Below are 17,486 nucleotides of genomic sequence, written 5' to 3' on the forward strand. Positions count from 1 at the left end.
GATGAAAGGTCTGCAGTCAGACTGTCTTGGACCAGGGAGCTTTGCTGAGAGCTGCAAAGCATTGTGGGCAGTGTACTCCCATTTCATGCTTAATAATTGGTACACATCTAGGGATTTCCTGCATAAGCAAAATTGCATATATATTGAGTCATTCTACATACTTAGTTTGACGGGAAAAATATTAAAAACTGTATTTTTGCAAAATGTGTTGCTTATAATTTTCTCTGACACGTACCCCTCTGAAGCATTAACATCACTTAGAAGTAGTTCGAAATGCACCAATTGTTAAAACAAGGGCTGATACAGATGTTTAAAATGACAATTTAGCCAATGATGATACCAGTGTTTATTTTTTTCAATACATTTTTTGGTGCAAGTCCCACTTTGGTCTCATTTTTTTGTCATGTTATACAATTAAAATAAATCAGAGTTCATCCAACCTCTGTCCAGTAAAAATGTCTCTTCTTTGATTTAGCACTTAGATGACATGAAAGCATGACATTGACCGGGCACAACAAGTAAATAGCTGCTACTGACACCATTTCATACCGTAGGATTTGCAGAAGGCTGTTGTTTGTCAACAGGGTCAATATTGGCTAATACCAGTGTTAAACTGATGCATCTGTATATCTCTAGAAATTGTCAGCCTTTATGCTGATGCTCACATTTGCTTGTGTAGCTCATAAATGACATCAGTATTCATTTTAGCCTGTTTCATAACCAGCTGAAAACTTCTCACAGGAGTTTAAATCTCATTTTTGTCCCCTTTTATTGTAAACTCGAACACCACGGGTGTTTGTGCTCTTATACACCATGTATTTGGCTGTAGCTGAGGCTGATTTTATCAGAGTTTTATGAGAGAATGAGAACAGGCGAAAGGATTGAATCAGGGTTTATTGCAAGTTATTGATCTTCTGGCTCCATGCTTAATTGTTTTGTCTCTGTCACCTCAGGGTGGTATCCTCTCTCTCTCTAACTCTACAAACACACAGATACCTCAGCTTGTTTTTCTGATGCAATGAACGGATTAGTCAGCCTTAGCTAGCCTTTTCCCTCTGTTTGCTTTTTTCTCTGCTTCTCTGACTCAAACTCAGGTGTATGTTATCACAAGCTTGTGGCTGCTGTACTTACTTCAGCATCTGGGATCATAATAACTGCATAGAGCAGAGATTTCACTCACGCTGCTGTCTGGAGGCATAACGCTACTTTCCAAGCCAAACTTCAGTTTGTAATTGCTGCGTTGGCTTGGCAGCCTGACTTGGGGAGAGGGAGAAGGAGGAGGACAGAAATGAGCAGAGGGACAGGATTAGAGAGCCGTCAGATTAGCAGAGTTCAATAAGCTGCAGAAGAAATGGATATTATGGGATGACTGTGAGAATGTTGAGTATTTTATATGGGAAAAGAGACTGAAGATCCATGGAGTCTTGTGGATAAACTTGCTGAGTCATGCTGTGTGACGTTTTGTCCAAATGTTGTGTGAACTGAAAACCACACCAGAGTCAGCCTGTATCCCTCAGCATCCTGCTCTCTTCTGGAGGTGGAGACGAAGAGTTGGGCTGTTATCATGGCCAGTCGACAGCATTCAAAGTGAATGAGTGGTCTGATGCAGGAAGGAGAGCAGCTCAATGAGCCGTTAAAGGTCTGTTTAAGCTTCTGCATGTCCAATTCTGTTAGAGCACAGTGTGCCTTCAGTTTACAGCCCGCTTCTTTGATTCCTTTTGTCGTCAGGCATCATGACTGTTTGATTTAGCTCCTGTTGCTAAGTCACGGCTTGCACAGTTCCTCTTTGATTTGCTTGCTATTGATATGCTTATCTCAGGTAGATAAAAATAGTTTACTTTTCACTGCAGCTTCCATTTTTAGGCTTTTTAACAGGATGACAATACATTTAGAAGAAGAGCTGCCAACAGCATCCAGAGCTGTGTTTTATTTATATTTATGAGCCCATATATCAACTTTCAGAATATTTGTGTCTGTAGCAAATGGTTTTAACTGATTCATAGGCGTACATTTGTCCCATTGGTGTATGAAAATCTACTTATTGACTACGTATCAGCCTATTGTTGTGTTGCCATTGTTGTTGGTTCCACTAATATGCATTACATATAATATATATGCAGGTACAGTCACTGGTTAATCAGTATTCCTGGCCACCATTACACCATGAGGTGTAATGAGGCACTGCACATCACCACCAACACACCATCCCACTGTGAAGCACAGGGGTGGCAGCATCATGCTGTGGGGGTGCATCCAGCCCTGCAAGGCTTGTAAAGGTAGAGGGTAAAATGAATGAGGAAAAATATTGGAAAATCCTGGAGCACAATCTTTGTCGATTTCCAACAAAATTACAGGACAGCTTTGGAGAAGATGTATTTTCCAGCAAAACAAGGTGGATGTTCTGGAGTGGCTAAGTCAAAGCCCAGACCTAAATCCAATAGAGAATTTGTAGTTGGGCTCAGCTATTCGTGCCTGATCCCCGTCCAGCCTGACAGAGCTTGAGCAGTTTTGCAAAGAAGAATGGAGTAGGGGCTAAATATTTATGCAATTAATGATTTTGCATCTCACATTTTTGTTTGTGAGAAATCTTTCTTTACTTTTACATTAAAGAGTTTTTATCTATTTTTTGTCACAAATCCCTACTATACTCATCTATAAAAGCATTAAAAAGGGTATATTTTAATAGCCATTGTATATGTGTGTTAATAAGTGTGCTACTTTGGCTCTGTTGTGATTTGTGCCTTTATCTCTGGCTCTGTTTTCATCCTCCAAATTCTCATGTCCCATCCACAACACTATCTGATTGGCTACACTCCACATAAATAACAGCCAATCAACACAGAGGCCTGGCACAGTGAGCTAGTTACATCACTTCCTGTTTCCCACTGCTATGCTGTTTCTCTCAGCACCATTGTTTATGTTGATGGAACTAGTGCTCAGTTGTTTATTTTCCTTTATTTTGTGATCACTGCTGCGATTTTAAGTTTTCATCAGTTCTCTTGTAACTAGAGCGAGGTCTAGCAGTTAGCTTCTCCTACCATGGTCAGTTTTTCTGCATCTCTTGAACAAAATAAGCTGTTCAGATCAGGGTGCTAGAGAAGCTGCAGCACCACTGTGCGCCATCTTTTTTATCGATGTATTTTTGTTTCCTGGGAACAGAGAAAAAATATTAAAGTTTTATATAGTCCTCACAAGTACAAATGTCCTTTATCTTAAACTGTTTGTCAGTTTGCTTGAAAAGGTTCACATTATGACACAAATTTCCCAGAACTTCTGATTGAATACGTCTAAAATATCAATAATGCACTGTCTTCAAATGCACTGCAGTAGACTGAACAGGCATAATGAGTTTGGGATCAAGCTTTAAATGGGAGAAGATGCTTCATGTTATTGTTTTCTCTGTGATCTGTAGGCTCTCTTCTTCCATATTCCATTTTTAGCTGTAAAATAATCCCTTTTTGCTTGTTGGTGGCTTAATTTACAATCGGCAAATAGAGAGGGTGGGATGTATGATACTTCGGCCTCTTTGATAAGAATACTCGGCAGACTCTGTGTACTTTATAGATCTGCTTTGTGATCTATACCCTCGGGGAATCTCCCCGTCCTCAGTTGTCACTGCAGGGAGGATCAGAAGCTTTGTATCTGACAGGATCTGAATATTGATTGGAGGCTAACCGAAGTAAAGGAGAGGACTGTTGTGGTGCAGAAAGAGCTGCTGAATTATAACTGGCTTGTATTTTTGTACCTCTGCAGGCCGCTCTGACAGTGTGATGTACAGCAGTCCAGCAGCGTGGCCATTGATCAGCTCGCCTCCTACGCCAGATAGCCTGCTATTTCGTTAATCCTTCACAAAAACTGCGATCAAGCCTCACAGGAAGTGACATCACTGGTGCGGGGATAAATCACACCAAGGTTACATTGTGATAATGCGTGGCAGTTTGAAGGCCTTTAGCTGCCTCTGCTTTCTCCCATTTGTTTTGGTCTCGTGTTACCTTGCAGCTCTTGTGAGTTAGCGAATGATGCATTCTTGGCTTCATGGTGTGTTTACTACACGGCATGCTGTTATGTAAGAAAAACAACATCTCTGAGTATGTGGTGGAAGCTCATTTCTGCTGCAAAATGTGATGATTGGCGTCTTTAGCTCAGGTGTAATCACTGTATTGATGCAACGCTTTGTCAGCACTCTGTTTTTGCTCCATTTCCCTCAGACTGTTTATTCAGTGAGAGGAGTGTACACAAGCCAACAGCTGCGAGTCGGGACTGTATTGATCCAAAGTGAGGAGAGTGTTCTGCTGGAGGACAGATGGTTCTGTGGTCATAGCAGTGTGAATGATTGTATTCTGTACATGCTTCCTCTACAATCCTCTACAAGCTGTTTGAAAAGACGTGAGAGTACAGCATAAGCTTTCTGTCAAATGTATTTTGGAGTTAAATTGGCTGATTAGCATCTTTTTGTCTGACTTTTTAAAGTGCTTTTTGTTTATTTTTCATCCGATCAGTTTGTCCCTTGTATTTGGCATCTCACTTCCATTTGTCAGATAAAGAAATGGCCACAGATCAATGGCCACTAATGGACTGTAGCTCATTAGACTGATCTTTACAAATGCTAGCATGACCGCTCTGAGAGGGTGGCAGCTTGTCTGAAAGAAAGGGCCACAGCTGAAAAGAGTAAACCATTGAAATCAATTTAGAGTTCTCTTACAAACAAAGCACCCTTTCTTACCTCAACCATTAAAATACACAAACATTGTTAATCTCAGGCAAATGGGTGAGGAGTGAAGAATGGTGGACCAAAAAACATATTGCACTGGTTTGATCTGAATGGTAATGCTATTAGTCTGATTTTTTTGCCTCTGAGACATAACAAATTGTCGTTTTAATAAAAGTGAGAGGGACCTGGATGCAGCTGAGGACCTCCACTTCATACCGGAAGTCGGACAAGCGCTGCCATATCTCGTCTTCTAATACCGGAAGTCACTTGAACTGTCGCCGCCATGTTGATAGAGGAAAGTCCACTACATGAGGAAATACAAGTAGTCGAAAAGTATGTGAGCTTTCAGACTAACAAGCACAGTTATTACGCAACATTAATTTTAATGAATCCATGTATGATCCAAATTCAATTATCAGTGAGCGCAGCCATAATATGTGACGGGAGATTGGCTGGCTGGCCAGATGCCAAGGTCGCTGCCATGTTGCCAGAGGCAAGTCCACTACGTCATTCAATACAGTAGACAAGGATTGTGCACATTTTTGAAATAAATTAATCAATCAGATTGATCAATTAACTGATCCGATTAATATATATATGTATATATAAATATATAATTCAAAATATAAAATATTTATACATATATGAAACTGTATTATGTATAAAATTGTTTTATTTTAAATCATGAAGTACATCTTTTCATTCCAAAAACATGCACAATCCTTGTCTACTGTATTGAATGACGTAGCGGCTTGCCTCTGGCAACATGGCGGCAACATCGGCGTCTGGCCAGTCAGCCAATCTCTCCTCGCATATTGTGTCTGTGCTCAGTGATTCGTGAATCTGGATCATAAATCAATTCATCAAAATAAATGTAGTGTTATTGCTGTGCTTATTAAGCCAAAACTCACATATTTTTCATCTACTTGTATTTCCTTTTGTGGCAGACTTGCCTATATTAATATGGCGGCGACACACGGAAAAAACAACGAAGAGGACGTTCAGTTCAAGTGACCGCTATGGGCTCTATGCATGAACTGCTTCCGCATTTGGCATTAGACCGCTCCCACACTTCCAGTCGGGAGAAGAGAAAGGCGTATGATGGCAAATTCGTTGTGGTTTACTCACTGTTTGCATGAGTTACCTGAGCTGACTGTCAATGACGAGTTAAATTTAGCTGAAGATATACATTGCAGCACGCAGCAACGGTGTCCAGAAGTGCTTTTAACCTGTTTTTGAAACATCATTTTAGCATGTTTGGATGCCAAGTGATGATGATAAAGTAAACACAAACAACAATCGAAACAAAAAAAAACCAATGAAACAGACAAATTAAGGCAGTATAGGAGGGTTTAGATTCCGTTTTGGCTTAACAAGTATCATTGGGCAGAAGTTGTGAAATGGTCTAATTTTCCACTGAAAATACGCAACCCCCTGCCGTGCCTAACCCATTAGAAGACAAGATATGGCAGCGATTTTCTGACTTCTGGTGTGAAGTGAAGGTCCTCAGCTGCATCCAGGTACTCGTGATAAAAGTCGTAGACCAGTGGTGCTGGTGGGAGTGGGGATAAATATCATGGCTCTACACTTTGGGTTCAATCTCAGTAAAGCTATTTAACTTTGTAGATTAAAAAGAAACATTAAAAACAAATAAACACATTGTACACTTGTATCAGGCCAGCAGTTTCTGTTAAGCGTAAATAAAGCAGTAGCATCACATTCAAATCAACAGCAGTTAGATCATTATAAATATAATATTTATTCACCACACCTGTACTCGGCATGTGAGCCTCAAAGCTAATAGTAAACAGATTTTAGTCCAATGGTTGACTTATTTTGGCTAACAGTCTTGTTTATTTTCTCCAGGTTTGGTCCAGTCCTGATGGCGCACTCTGAGCTGTTTGAGACGTTAGCGCCCCCTGTGGAGGGGAGGTCTGTGGAGCTGGATGTTCTGAGCTTTTTGGACTCGTTCAGAGAAGGAAACAGTACGGCTGAGAGATGTTACCGCTCACATTCCCGCAGCAGCGTCCTCCAGGGGCTGCCGTTCGGAGGGGTGCCCACTGTCCTTGCCATCAACGTGGTGCTTTGGATGGTAAGATTCAAACTAATACAACTCACTTTAGATGATTAACAGAAAGTCATTTACTTTTATTTTTTTATTTGTCCAGTAGTCCTTACTTTCTGAAACAACTACTGCAGTTGACTTTTGATATTATTAAAATACACAAAGGGTTCATTCAATGATTATTTCCCCAATAAAAGTGTTCTTTTATAAAATTCCAGAGGAAAAATGTCTTCACAAGGTCCCAGTACCCCTGATGTCTCACAATGTTAACTCTCAACAACTCTCTTTATTACCTTATTAACAGAAAAAGGATGTAAAAATTATACATAAGAAAAAACTTGTTGATCTCTTGACCTCTTATTCACTTGTATTTGTGCACAGCTGCAGCTCAGTCGGTCTTGACACCATTGCCTCTGAATATACACTGAGCTGCCAGCAGCCTGTGGAGATGTAATGAAGACCCTGATACAAGCTGGCAGCATGAGGTGAAACACTGTCAGAGGGATGCTACAGTAAAATAAAGCTTCTAATGGACACGCTGTCTCAAACACTTCAGTCCAAACTTGATGATAACACAATGCAGCAGCAGTGACAGGAGAAAGAAACACATTTGTTAAAAACTGTCAACACATGGCCACTGGAAATATTCATCCATCCATTATCTACACTGCTTATCCTGTTCTAAGTTGTAGGGGGCTGTAGCCGATCCCAGCTGTCATTGGGCAAGGGGTGGTGTGCAGTCCATCACAGGGCTGAGACAAACAACCAACCACACTCACTCTCCGACCTACAGGCAATTTAGAGTCATCAATTAACCTAACGAGCATGCCGTTGGAGGGTGAGAGGAAGCCAGCCAGGAAAAACATACATAAAAATATTTCTGTTTTGAATGAACTGGCCACAAACATTTTTTTCTCTCTCATGCAGACCTTAAAGCCTTTCTTTCTATGTAGTTGTTTTTCATGCCTGAAACTGCTGCTGCAGGGTAGATGTCTGCTGAGGTGATAGACAAAAGGTTCCATTTTTAACTTTGACAATAACTAATTCATTTGACTATCAAGAGAAAAATAGAATAGCTTGTAAAAAATCTATATATGCACAGTATGTTACTTTGTATTTGGTCCTCACTTCCCGTAGTCATCATCTACATGATTCAGATACTGATGATAGCTTGTTTAAACCACTCTTTTCTAACAGTTATGTTTTAAAAAGCATAGATTTTTTAACACTTTATATATGGGTCAAACATACTGTAAAATTTGGTTGACCACAAATCTGATTAGCACATTAGCATTACAGACATATGCAATGTTAGTTGGTTACAACCAAGCAGCATCTTCAAGTCATAAAAAATAAAGCTAAATCAGGAGTGTAAAACATTGCAGTTCCTCAAGTGGCCACTTGAGCCTTGCACCAAGAGCACAGGAAACCCCATAAGGTCCCACATTAAAATGGCCATTTTAGAGCAGAAATAACCCCCCAATCTAGTTCAATAAACAGTTTTGGCCTGAGTAATTTCATTATTGGTCCGCTCTACATTATACGGGTAATGAATACTTTAATAACATATCTGTTTGTATTGCATGAAGGCTATGAGTTGTATACTAATAATGAATAATGGATGTGACTGATCCGACTGACTGGTGAGTGCATGGTAGTGGTTTTCCAGCAGGCTTGAGACCCCTGCCCCCACCCCCAGTTCCACCTTCTTGCCTATTTTCTAGCTTGACTCAAAGTTAGGCCTACTTCACATATATTGTACACACAAAAACATTTTCATGTACATGAAAACTCAGAAAGCTAAGTCATATGTTGTGGAGAGATCCCTGAATCAACACTACACTACACCACTCCTTGACTGTGTGGCAGGGTTTTTTGAGGCGTGTCTGGTGAATTTGCTCAACCTACCAGCCACTGGGGCTGGTAAATAAAAGTAGACTTACCTAACAGAGTAATTTTGTGACACTAAGGCCAGCCACACACTAAAGGATTTTAAGCCCGATTTGGGGCAAGATTTGCCTCCCCCGACGATTGTGGGGGTGTATCCCGAGAGGAGCCTTGTCGCTGTTTGCCTGAATAATCCTCGTGTGTGTGGTGTCAACATGATTGTTTTACTGCACCAAATCAGGTTGTAGCCTACAAAATCCTGACTTGTAAATATCAAACATTCTAGCTGAATCATTTCACTGCTCACAACCATAAACACAACTTTAACTTAATTCCAGCCAGGATTTCATCCTGAGTCTTTCCCATGTTTTACGATTTTTGCTTCACACATACCAGGGCAACCTGTTGTGGAGAGACAGCAAGAGGGTATTGACTGACATCCATGTTTGTTTGTTTGTTTTTTTTCTAAAGTCACGTGATCACAGGTCGATAGGTGTGTGGTCTCCAGTGATCTGACAGTCTGGCTCAGTCATCTAGTGTGTGCATTCAGAGGATTAAAGATGAAAAATCATTTCAAATTGTCCCCATACCTGTGGTCTCCCATGGTTTTAAAATCATTTAAGATTTAAAAATCATCTAGTGTGTGGCTGGTTTAACTTAAACCCCCTTTTTTGCTTGTTTCTACCAGCCAAACTGACATCAGGAGAGAAGGGCCTTAGTAGGAGAGGCGTCCTCAACACATGAAAGCCCATTTGGAGTTTCCAAAAAAAATCACCTGAAGGACTCTCAGACTGTGAGCAGCAGGATTCTCTGGTCTGATGAAACCAAGATTGAACTGTTTGGCCTCAGTTCTAAAAGTAATGTCTGGAGGAAACCAGGCACCACTTATCACCTGTCTTTTCCCTTTTAAACAGTGAAGCATTGTGGTGGCAGCATCATGCTGTGGGGGGGATTTTCAGCAGCATTTTTTGCAAACTCCTTGCAGGCTTTCATGTGATTTGCACTAAGGGGAGGCTTCTGTCTCCAATTTTTAGCCATAAAGCCCAGCTCAGCGGAGTCCTGCAGTGATGGTTGTCCTGCTGGAACTTTGTCCCATCAAGACCGTCAGGTTCTTGGTCACCTCTCTTATTAAGGCCCTTCTCCCCTGACTGCTCGGTTTGGATTGGCAACTAGCTCCTGGACGAATCCTGGTTTGCCAAAAAAACCCAAAAGAGATTAACAACTGTAGCATCAGGATGCAACATAACCATAATGAAAAGAGTGAAGGGGGTTTTTCTGAATGCACTGTATTGCAGACCATCAAAATAGATCTTTGATGACTAAAACTGACCAAAAGTAAGAGTAGTTTTCATCAAGGTGACTAAAACTACACCAAAATGTAATTTAGTTTTCACTGGACATTTAAAACCCATGATATTTCTCCACTGTGGGTAAATCTGTCAAAATACAGTGCATCTGTGGCTCTTCTGCCTCTCAGCTGTAGAAAGCAGGGACCCCAGGATTGGCAGACCCTACAAACATAATGGACCTTTTTTTAATCCTTACCTCTGTGCATGTGTCTGATATTAAACTGCAGGAAAATTCTCTTTGCTCCAGTATGTAATCACCATTGACAAACGTGCTTCTGTGTTTTCACCTCCGTCTCCAGTTAATAATGGGCTTCAGTTTTCACTTGTCAGTGACCTCGGCTCATCAGTCAGACCTTGTCAAGCTCCATCTCTGCGCTCATATCATTCTCAATCTGACATCTCCCCACCTTAATTGGCCCATTTGATCATTGGCCCGGTTGCCAAGACAACGCCAAGGGTTGAGGCGCCGTCACTTAATGACAGGCATGAGTCAAAGCTTGCCTCCCCCACCTCCCCCAGGTGACGGGGAGCACGCCTCTGCATCAATGCCATCATCATGCAGAATAAATCATCTGTGGGACCTACAGAGAATACGCCTACGCATCGGGATGGAATAAAATAAAACAACAGGAAGGAAAACAGCAAGATAATGGAGGGATTCTTATTAAAGGAAGGAGTTTGTGCCCTGCATAAATGTGAACACACACTCATTAATCATCTACTTCTCAGTCAAGGATGTCCTGATTGTGTATGCACGGCTCTAAATCACTAAATCATGAATCATTCAACTTTCACAGGAGCTTTCTTCTTATTAAAATCCAAATGTCTCTGCTAAATGAGTTAATGATTTAACGCCGCAATTTAAATCAAACATTCATCAGCACTTTTACCAAATTTGCATTTGTCAACATTCATCTAGAGTCACCCATTTATCCTCTTAAATATCCTTTTAATAGCAGGAATCCACCATTATGCTTTTATTAGTCACTGAATTCTCACTTTTCCCCCTTTAGTTCTCTTTTTCTAGCAGAATAGAGGCTTTTAAGGTTTTTTCTTGTCTTTGACCACACTCATTCTTCATTAGTGCTCAGCATGTGTTCTCATGTGCATGCTGACCCATCTCCGGTAGTTTCCAAGACAACCACGTATTACTCTAAAGAGAGAAGATGGCTTGTCAATGCTGCTGAACCTTTTTATTCGTAGGCTTTTTATTACTGAATAAAGAAATAGGTCTCAGCTTTCAAATAAAGAAGTATGAAAGGTTTTGTTCCATGGTTTGAATCAGATTCCCAGCATCTCTTTATTCGTGTTCTGCTCCTGTGTTTCAGTTCCTGCTGCTCATCTTCTCCTGTCTGAGGAAGGCTGCGTGGGACTACGGCCGCCTGGCTCTGCTGATGGAGAACGACAGGTGAATCCATCTACTGCTGTCTGATACCCTTTGTGGTTCCTGAGCCACGTCCACATTTAAGATGGAGAAACAAATCTAAGTTGACCACTCCTGAGTCCTGATCCTGAAGGCTGCAGCTCCCTCTGCTGGTAGTATGTAGGAAGCAAATGGCGTTAAGAGTTTCTCCATGGCCTTCTTTAAAACATCAAAACACAAGCCAGACAAAAGCAAGGTGAGATAAGGCTAATTAAAAAGCACCATTTATACATGGTAAAGCAATTACAAGAACTTTAAAGTGTTGAAAAGAAATATTTTATAACAATGGAAGCATTACAATACATGAGAGAGGGAAATAAACTAATTTATAAAGATAAAATAAAAAATATCAAATGAAATAAATAATAAAATATCGCCATCAGAATGTCCTATTTCAGATTTTTATTTGAAAGATTTGCCAAAAAAATCTAAAATTATGTTTTCACTTTGTCAACATAAACAAAATTGACAAAAGTGAAAGGGGTCTTAATACTTTTTGAATGCACTGTGTTTAAATGTTACTTTTTTTATTTCTATGCCACTTGTAGGCTGTTTGGCAGTTCCTGCCACTGAACAGACTGAAGAGCTGCAAAGCATTGTGGGGCAGTTGTGTATGAAGTGAGCTCTTATGTCATACTTAAAAATTCTGGCAAATCAAGAATACATACATGGATTTCTTGCGTAAACAAAACTGCATGCAAATGGTCATGAGGTCTTGGATTGAACTGAGCATAAGAGCAATTCAGTTGCCTCATTCAAATGAGCAGTTACACAAAAGCTTGTATTTACACACATATATGTGGGTATATATGGAAAGATTTTTGGAGGTTTCACCCCTATTGAGACTACTGCGTGGTCTTGTCCTAATCATAGTGGATTCTGCAAAGCAGTCCACCCCAGAATGTCTTCCTGAGGATACAGGCTCACAGTTTGCCTCTTCTGTTGGGCACAGCCCTAAGCTGCCCTGGAAATCCCCACAGGGGTAGAGTGGTGGTGAAATTGAAGGATATGCTCAATTTAACCATTCTAATAACTTTAGATTCAACAAAAGAAACAAATATAGCTTTGAGCGCAATTTCTTATAACAGCATTTATATTGTTCACTGAAAATTATAATGCTTGATTAAGTGAGTCAAATACAGATATCACAGCAATTTAAAATACTTTTCAGTGTAATGGGTACAAAATGTACTTATTTTAGTATATTTCACTTACATAACATTTTAGTAAATGCATTAAATTATGTGTATTAAAGAGTTTGACAGATACTATTGCTGCACGTTACATCTCTAGTTTCTTTCAAAACCCTACACATAAATCATTTGTAACAAATTGTTATAGGCACATCAAATTTTTTCTTTTCATGGCAAATGTCGTCTTTCTTCATGCTTACATTATATTTGAAATTGACTTGAGAGCCGACATAGAGGACCATATATGCCCCCGCCAGGCTGTAAACTGCCCATCCTTATGTTTCCTAAGAGAGGGTAGGTGGACTAGTTTTCTTTTCTTTTTTTCTTTTTTTAATAAACCTGCAGCGTTAACATTGTTTTATTAAAGATTTTTAAACTGATGTCTTTTTTCATTTAAGATGAAAAAAAACATTGAAATTCAATCACAATTTCTGAAACCATTGACATTAAATGGCTCATTTTGCTAAACCTACTACTACATGTTTCATATGCAGCTCATAAAAAGCATGAACAGCAACAAATCCTCACATTTAGCTGCCTGACATGAAAAAATCTTTGACATTTTCCCTGGAATAATAAAGGTCAAAGCTAGAGGTCTTTTGGCATTAGAGATTTTTTTTTTTTTGTTATTGTCAGCAAATCCCATGAAAAGATTACTCCTTTATCCTGTCTGAGGCGAGTCTAGTGGTTCCTCCTAGAGCAGCATCTCTAATAAAGGTCACAAATATGACTCATTCTTTTTATCTTACTTCCTGTTAAAAGCATTAAAGAAAGGGCAGAATTGTAAGAAGTTAATAAATAAATCTGTAAGGGGGAAAAGTTAATGAAGTGTATTGAAATGAGGTGTATTATTTAAATTAGTATATAATATTTTGTAATTCTCTCCTGTATCTATTTAAATACATTTAAGGTAGTGTTTGGCAATTAATTTTTCAATTTGAATCACAATTTTTGGCTTCCCAAAATCACAAAATTATTTTTTTGTTCATATTATACACCTTAAAAAGTGTTTCACCCTTTTATTGATTTAATAGATCAATCATGATCAATATAATTAGTCTTTATATTTACAAAAAAACCCTCTTTAATGTCAAAGAGAAAACAGATTTCTACAAAGGTATTACTTGAATAAAAATGTGTATTGTAAAATAAGTGACTGCATAAATATTTATCATTTCCAGGTCAGAATTTAGTAGATGCATCTGGACACTGCAGTTTTACTCTCTTCTTTGCAAAACTGCTCAAGCTCTGTCAGACTGCACAGGGATGAGCACAGCCCTTACATGTCCAGCCAAAACTTCTCTGTTGAACTGAGGTCTGGGCTTTGACTCGGCCACACCAGAACATTCACCTTAGAAGTGATTTTAAAGATCTTTTAATTGTTTTTAAAGTTTTACATGGTCTTGCTCCTTCATACATCACAGACCTCTCATTTTATGTCCCTAATAGATCCCTTAGGTCCTTGACTGCTTCACTTTTAAATGTTCCTCGTGTGACCCACACAAGCACCGGGGAGAGAGAGCTTTCTGTTTCTATGCCCCAAAACTTTGGAATTTAATCCCCCTGGACATTAGACTATCAAGCTCCACTGATGTTTTTAAAAGAAAACTCAAGACACATCTTTTTATTTTGGCTTTTAAATTGTGGTGTTTTTTGTTTTATGTTCTTTTGTATCTTTACCTTAATGTTATCATTTTTTAATCTATGGTTTTGTATTTTAATGACTCTTTAATTTTCCTTTTCTCTATTTTATCAGTTTTTCTTATTCTATTCCCTTCTATCTTTTGCTCTCTTTGTTTTTTATTGATTCTTATTTTCTGTTCCTTGTAAAGCACTTTAGGCTCTTATATATGAAAGGTGCTATTCAAATAAATAAAGTTGAAGTTGAAGTTGTCTTTGAACCATTTCTGTGTGGCTTTTGCTGTATTCTCTGGGTTATTGTCCTTGCTGCAAAATAAATCATCTCCCAAGTTGAATTCTCTTGAAAACTCGGTAAGATTGTCCTCCAGGATTTTCCCTCATTTTGCCATGTTCATTTTACCCTCTACCTTTGCAAGTCTTCCAGGGACTGCTGCCAAGTAGCATCCCCACAGCATGATGCTGCCACCACCGTGCTTCACAGTGAGGATGGGGTATTTGTGGTGATGTGCAGTTTGGTGTCTGCTAAACATAGCATCTTGTCTGATGGCCTAAAGAAATCATTTTTAACTCTTCAGACCAAAGAACTTTCACTTCCACTTGGCAATGGAGTCTCCCACATGCCTTTTGGAGAACTCTAGTCGAGATCTGAAATTAGTTTCTCCAACAGTGGTTTTCTCTCAACTCTCTGGCGCTGAGGCACGAGACTGCAGCCTTCTTCAAGGGGACCTTGATTGGAGAGCGGTCTCAGGTGTCGGTAAATGGCCTCAGCGCGGCAGGGGGAAAGGATCAGCCTCAGGAGAAGCAGAGTGAAGTTAGCCACCAAAACCCAGGGAAACGGAGCCGGAAATCACCAATATAAAACACGTGTGGCCGAAAACATCACAGGAATACTGTTTAAGCAGTGACTGGACCTTCCAGACACAGATGTCTTTATACTACAATCACCTGAGACGCATCTCATTGCACTCAGTAATTCTGAGACTACTAGCACCAATTGGCTGGCCCTCTGTTAAATTAGGTCAGTCACTTTAAAAGGGTTGAATATTTATAGTCATTTATTTTACTTTACACATATTTTTTTATTTAACTTTACTATGTAAAAGTCTTTTTTCACTTTGACATTGAAAAGAGTTTTTTTTTTTTTGTCACAAAACAAAAACAATCCATGGGTATGAATACTTTTTATAGGCAGTGTATGTCATTATTTTATATAATTGATATTTTGGATCATTTATACTCATTAATTGCTTGTTTTTCAAAGTGTTAAAGAGTGTTTAAGTTTGATGAATATATGCCATGCAGATGCTGTGAAGTCAAAAAAAATCAATCTTTATGAAATGAGTGATCATGTTTTGTAACTGTGTCCTCAGTGACAATCAGAATAATCATGATTAGGATTTTTGCCAGCCCTACTTTAAGGTGACTTACAGTCAAGGTGCACCCAGCAGTCAGCCTGAGTCTGCAGCATTTTCCCTCTCTCTACTTGACCTGTGTCTCCTCTCTTGGGTTTTGCAGGCTTGATTAGTTCTGGCTGACCGGCAGCAGCTTCACAGCACCCGAGGGCGAGCATCATCTGTGTGTTTCGCCAAGCGGCCCTCTCTCGTTCTAATTCAATTATGCTGCTTAATTTGAAGTGCTGTTGAACTGTTGGCGGAGCGGCCCACAGAGAAATATCCCCAAACTCAATCATCAGTGCGGCTCTATTGGATTGGACTGTACTGTATTGTTTTGTGTCTTCTCTCTGGGATTTGTGTCAGACATGTACTGTCAGGCTGTCTGCAACACATTTATTATTTTGCTTCTTTGTTTTTTTCTTTTACAGCCTGTAAATAAATGCACTCAGGCAGGATGTGTTGATAAGGTTGTGTCAGGCACCAATCAATACCTTGTTATTTCTCTGTTTATCAGCCTCACCTCCCTGTTTTATGGAGAACCAAGTGAGAAAGAGAAATCCCCCTCGGAGTCCAGCCCCTCTGACTCAGACACAAAGGACATGGTGAGTTGTTTTTTTTAATTTGTGATCATTAACATTTTCAGAGCCCCTTAACAGCATTTCAGGTCGATGTAAAGCTACCCTGTGGATTTTATCCTTCATAAAAACTGATGTGTTTACATCCTCTCTCAACAAAACACATTTTATGTGTCCCAAAGGTTTAACAAAGGGTTCATTGCTTTTCTTAAAGGGGACATATTATGCAAAAATCACTTTTTCAGGCTTTTCTAACAGAAACATGTGCCCCTGGCCTGTCAACAATCCTCTCAAGTACCAGAAAAATCAATTTCCTCTCCCCCTCTCTTTCTCCACCTTTCAGAAAATATGTGCTGAAACAAGCCATTCTCAGATTTTACACCTAGAGACCTAACATGGGGCATAAACACCCGCCCCCAGGTTTGGTTGGCCCTCCCCGACTTGGAGGAAAGTTCCGCCCTCCTCTCCTGATCCTCTCAGTTGCCAGCTGAGATGCTGGATAGTTCAGTGGGTTACCCTGCTGGTGCTGGGAGATTGATGGTCTGAGTCCCAGTCTAGTCCTATACTTTGGATAAAAGTGTCTGTAACATCAGGAGTGCTGCATCCATTTCCTGAGAAGAATCTGGTCAGGGGAGGAGTCAAACAGCTAATTACCATTTAATGCCACAGACACAGAAATGGCTTGTTCTGAGAAGGGCTGAAACAGAGGGGTTTTTATACATGCAAAATCCAATACTGGAGTGTTTTTTCAGTAATAAACTTCACAGGCATGCTATGGGGACCTCTGAGAACAATATAAACTTGTCTTAAAAGGGTAAAACATGTCCCCTTTAACTGTGAAATAGTTGCATCAGGATAACAAGTGGAATTTGTAACTGTAGCCTGTGCACAAGGTGCTTGTTTTAGCTGAGCTGAACCAGCATCCCACACACTGTATCAGTTTTTGATATCTTTAATCCCTCTCAAACGTTCTTGCAGTATACAGTATCACCATCACATTAATACAAATCAAATTATGCTAAAAGCAGCTCAGGCCAAGCAAGCACTGACATGCACAGTGCGCCTTGATGAGTAGGGCGCCTCCACAATGAACGGCATGTGGAGGCTTTTCCCAACTCTGAAAACTCTTTTAGCTCTACTTGTGTTTAATTCAGCTTCACAGGTAAACAGAGTAGCATTAGGACTGAGGATCAAATGGAGTTTGGTCTCTTTTTCCTCTCCCTCTGTGCATATGGAGAACATTTTTCC

The 17,486-nt window shown here is 39.8% G+C and overlaps 1 protein-coding gene across 1 annotated transcript in view; it reads left to right on the forward strand.

Moving 5' to 3' along the window:
- tmem63c (transmembrane protein 63C) overlaps window positions 1-17,486 on the forward strand; it is a 45,870-nt gene that overhangs the window by 9,219 nt on the left and 19,165 nt on the right. Inside the window, exons 2-4 of the mRNA XM_041813144.1 lie at window positions 6,578-6,803; window positions 11,341-11,420; window positions 16,178-16,265. Of these exons, the coding sequence (XP_041669078.1) occupies window positions 6,578-6,803; window positions 11,341-11,420; window positions 16,178-16,265 (394 nt within the window). The remainder of the gene's footprint in view (window positions 1-6,577; window positions 6,804-11,340; window positions 11,421-16,177; window positions 16,266-17,486) is intronic.

This window comes from Cheilinus undulatus, linkage group 18 (genome assembly GCF_018320785.1).
Source record: "Cheilinus undulatus linkage group 18, ASM1832078v1, whole genome shotgun sequence".
NCBI lineage: Eukaryota > Metazoa > Chordata > Actinopteri > Labriformes > Labridae > Cheilinus > Cheilinus undulatus.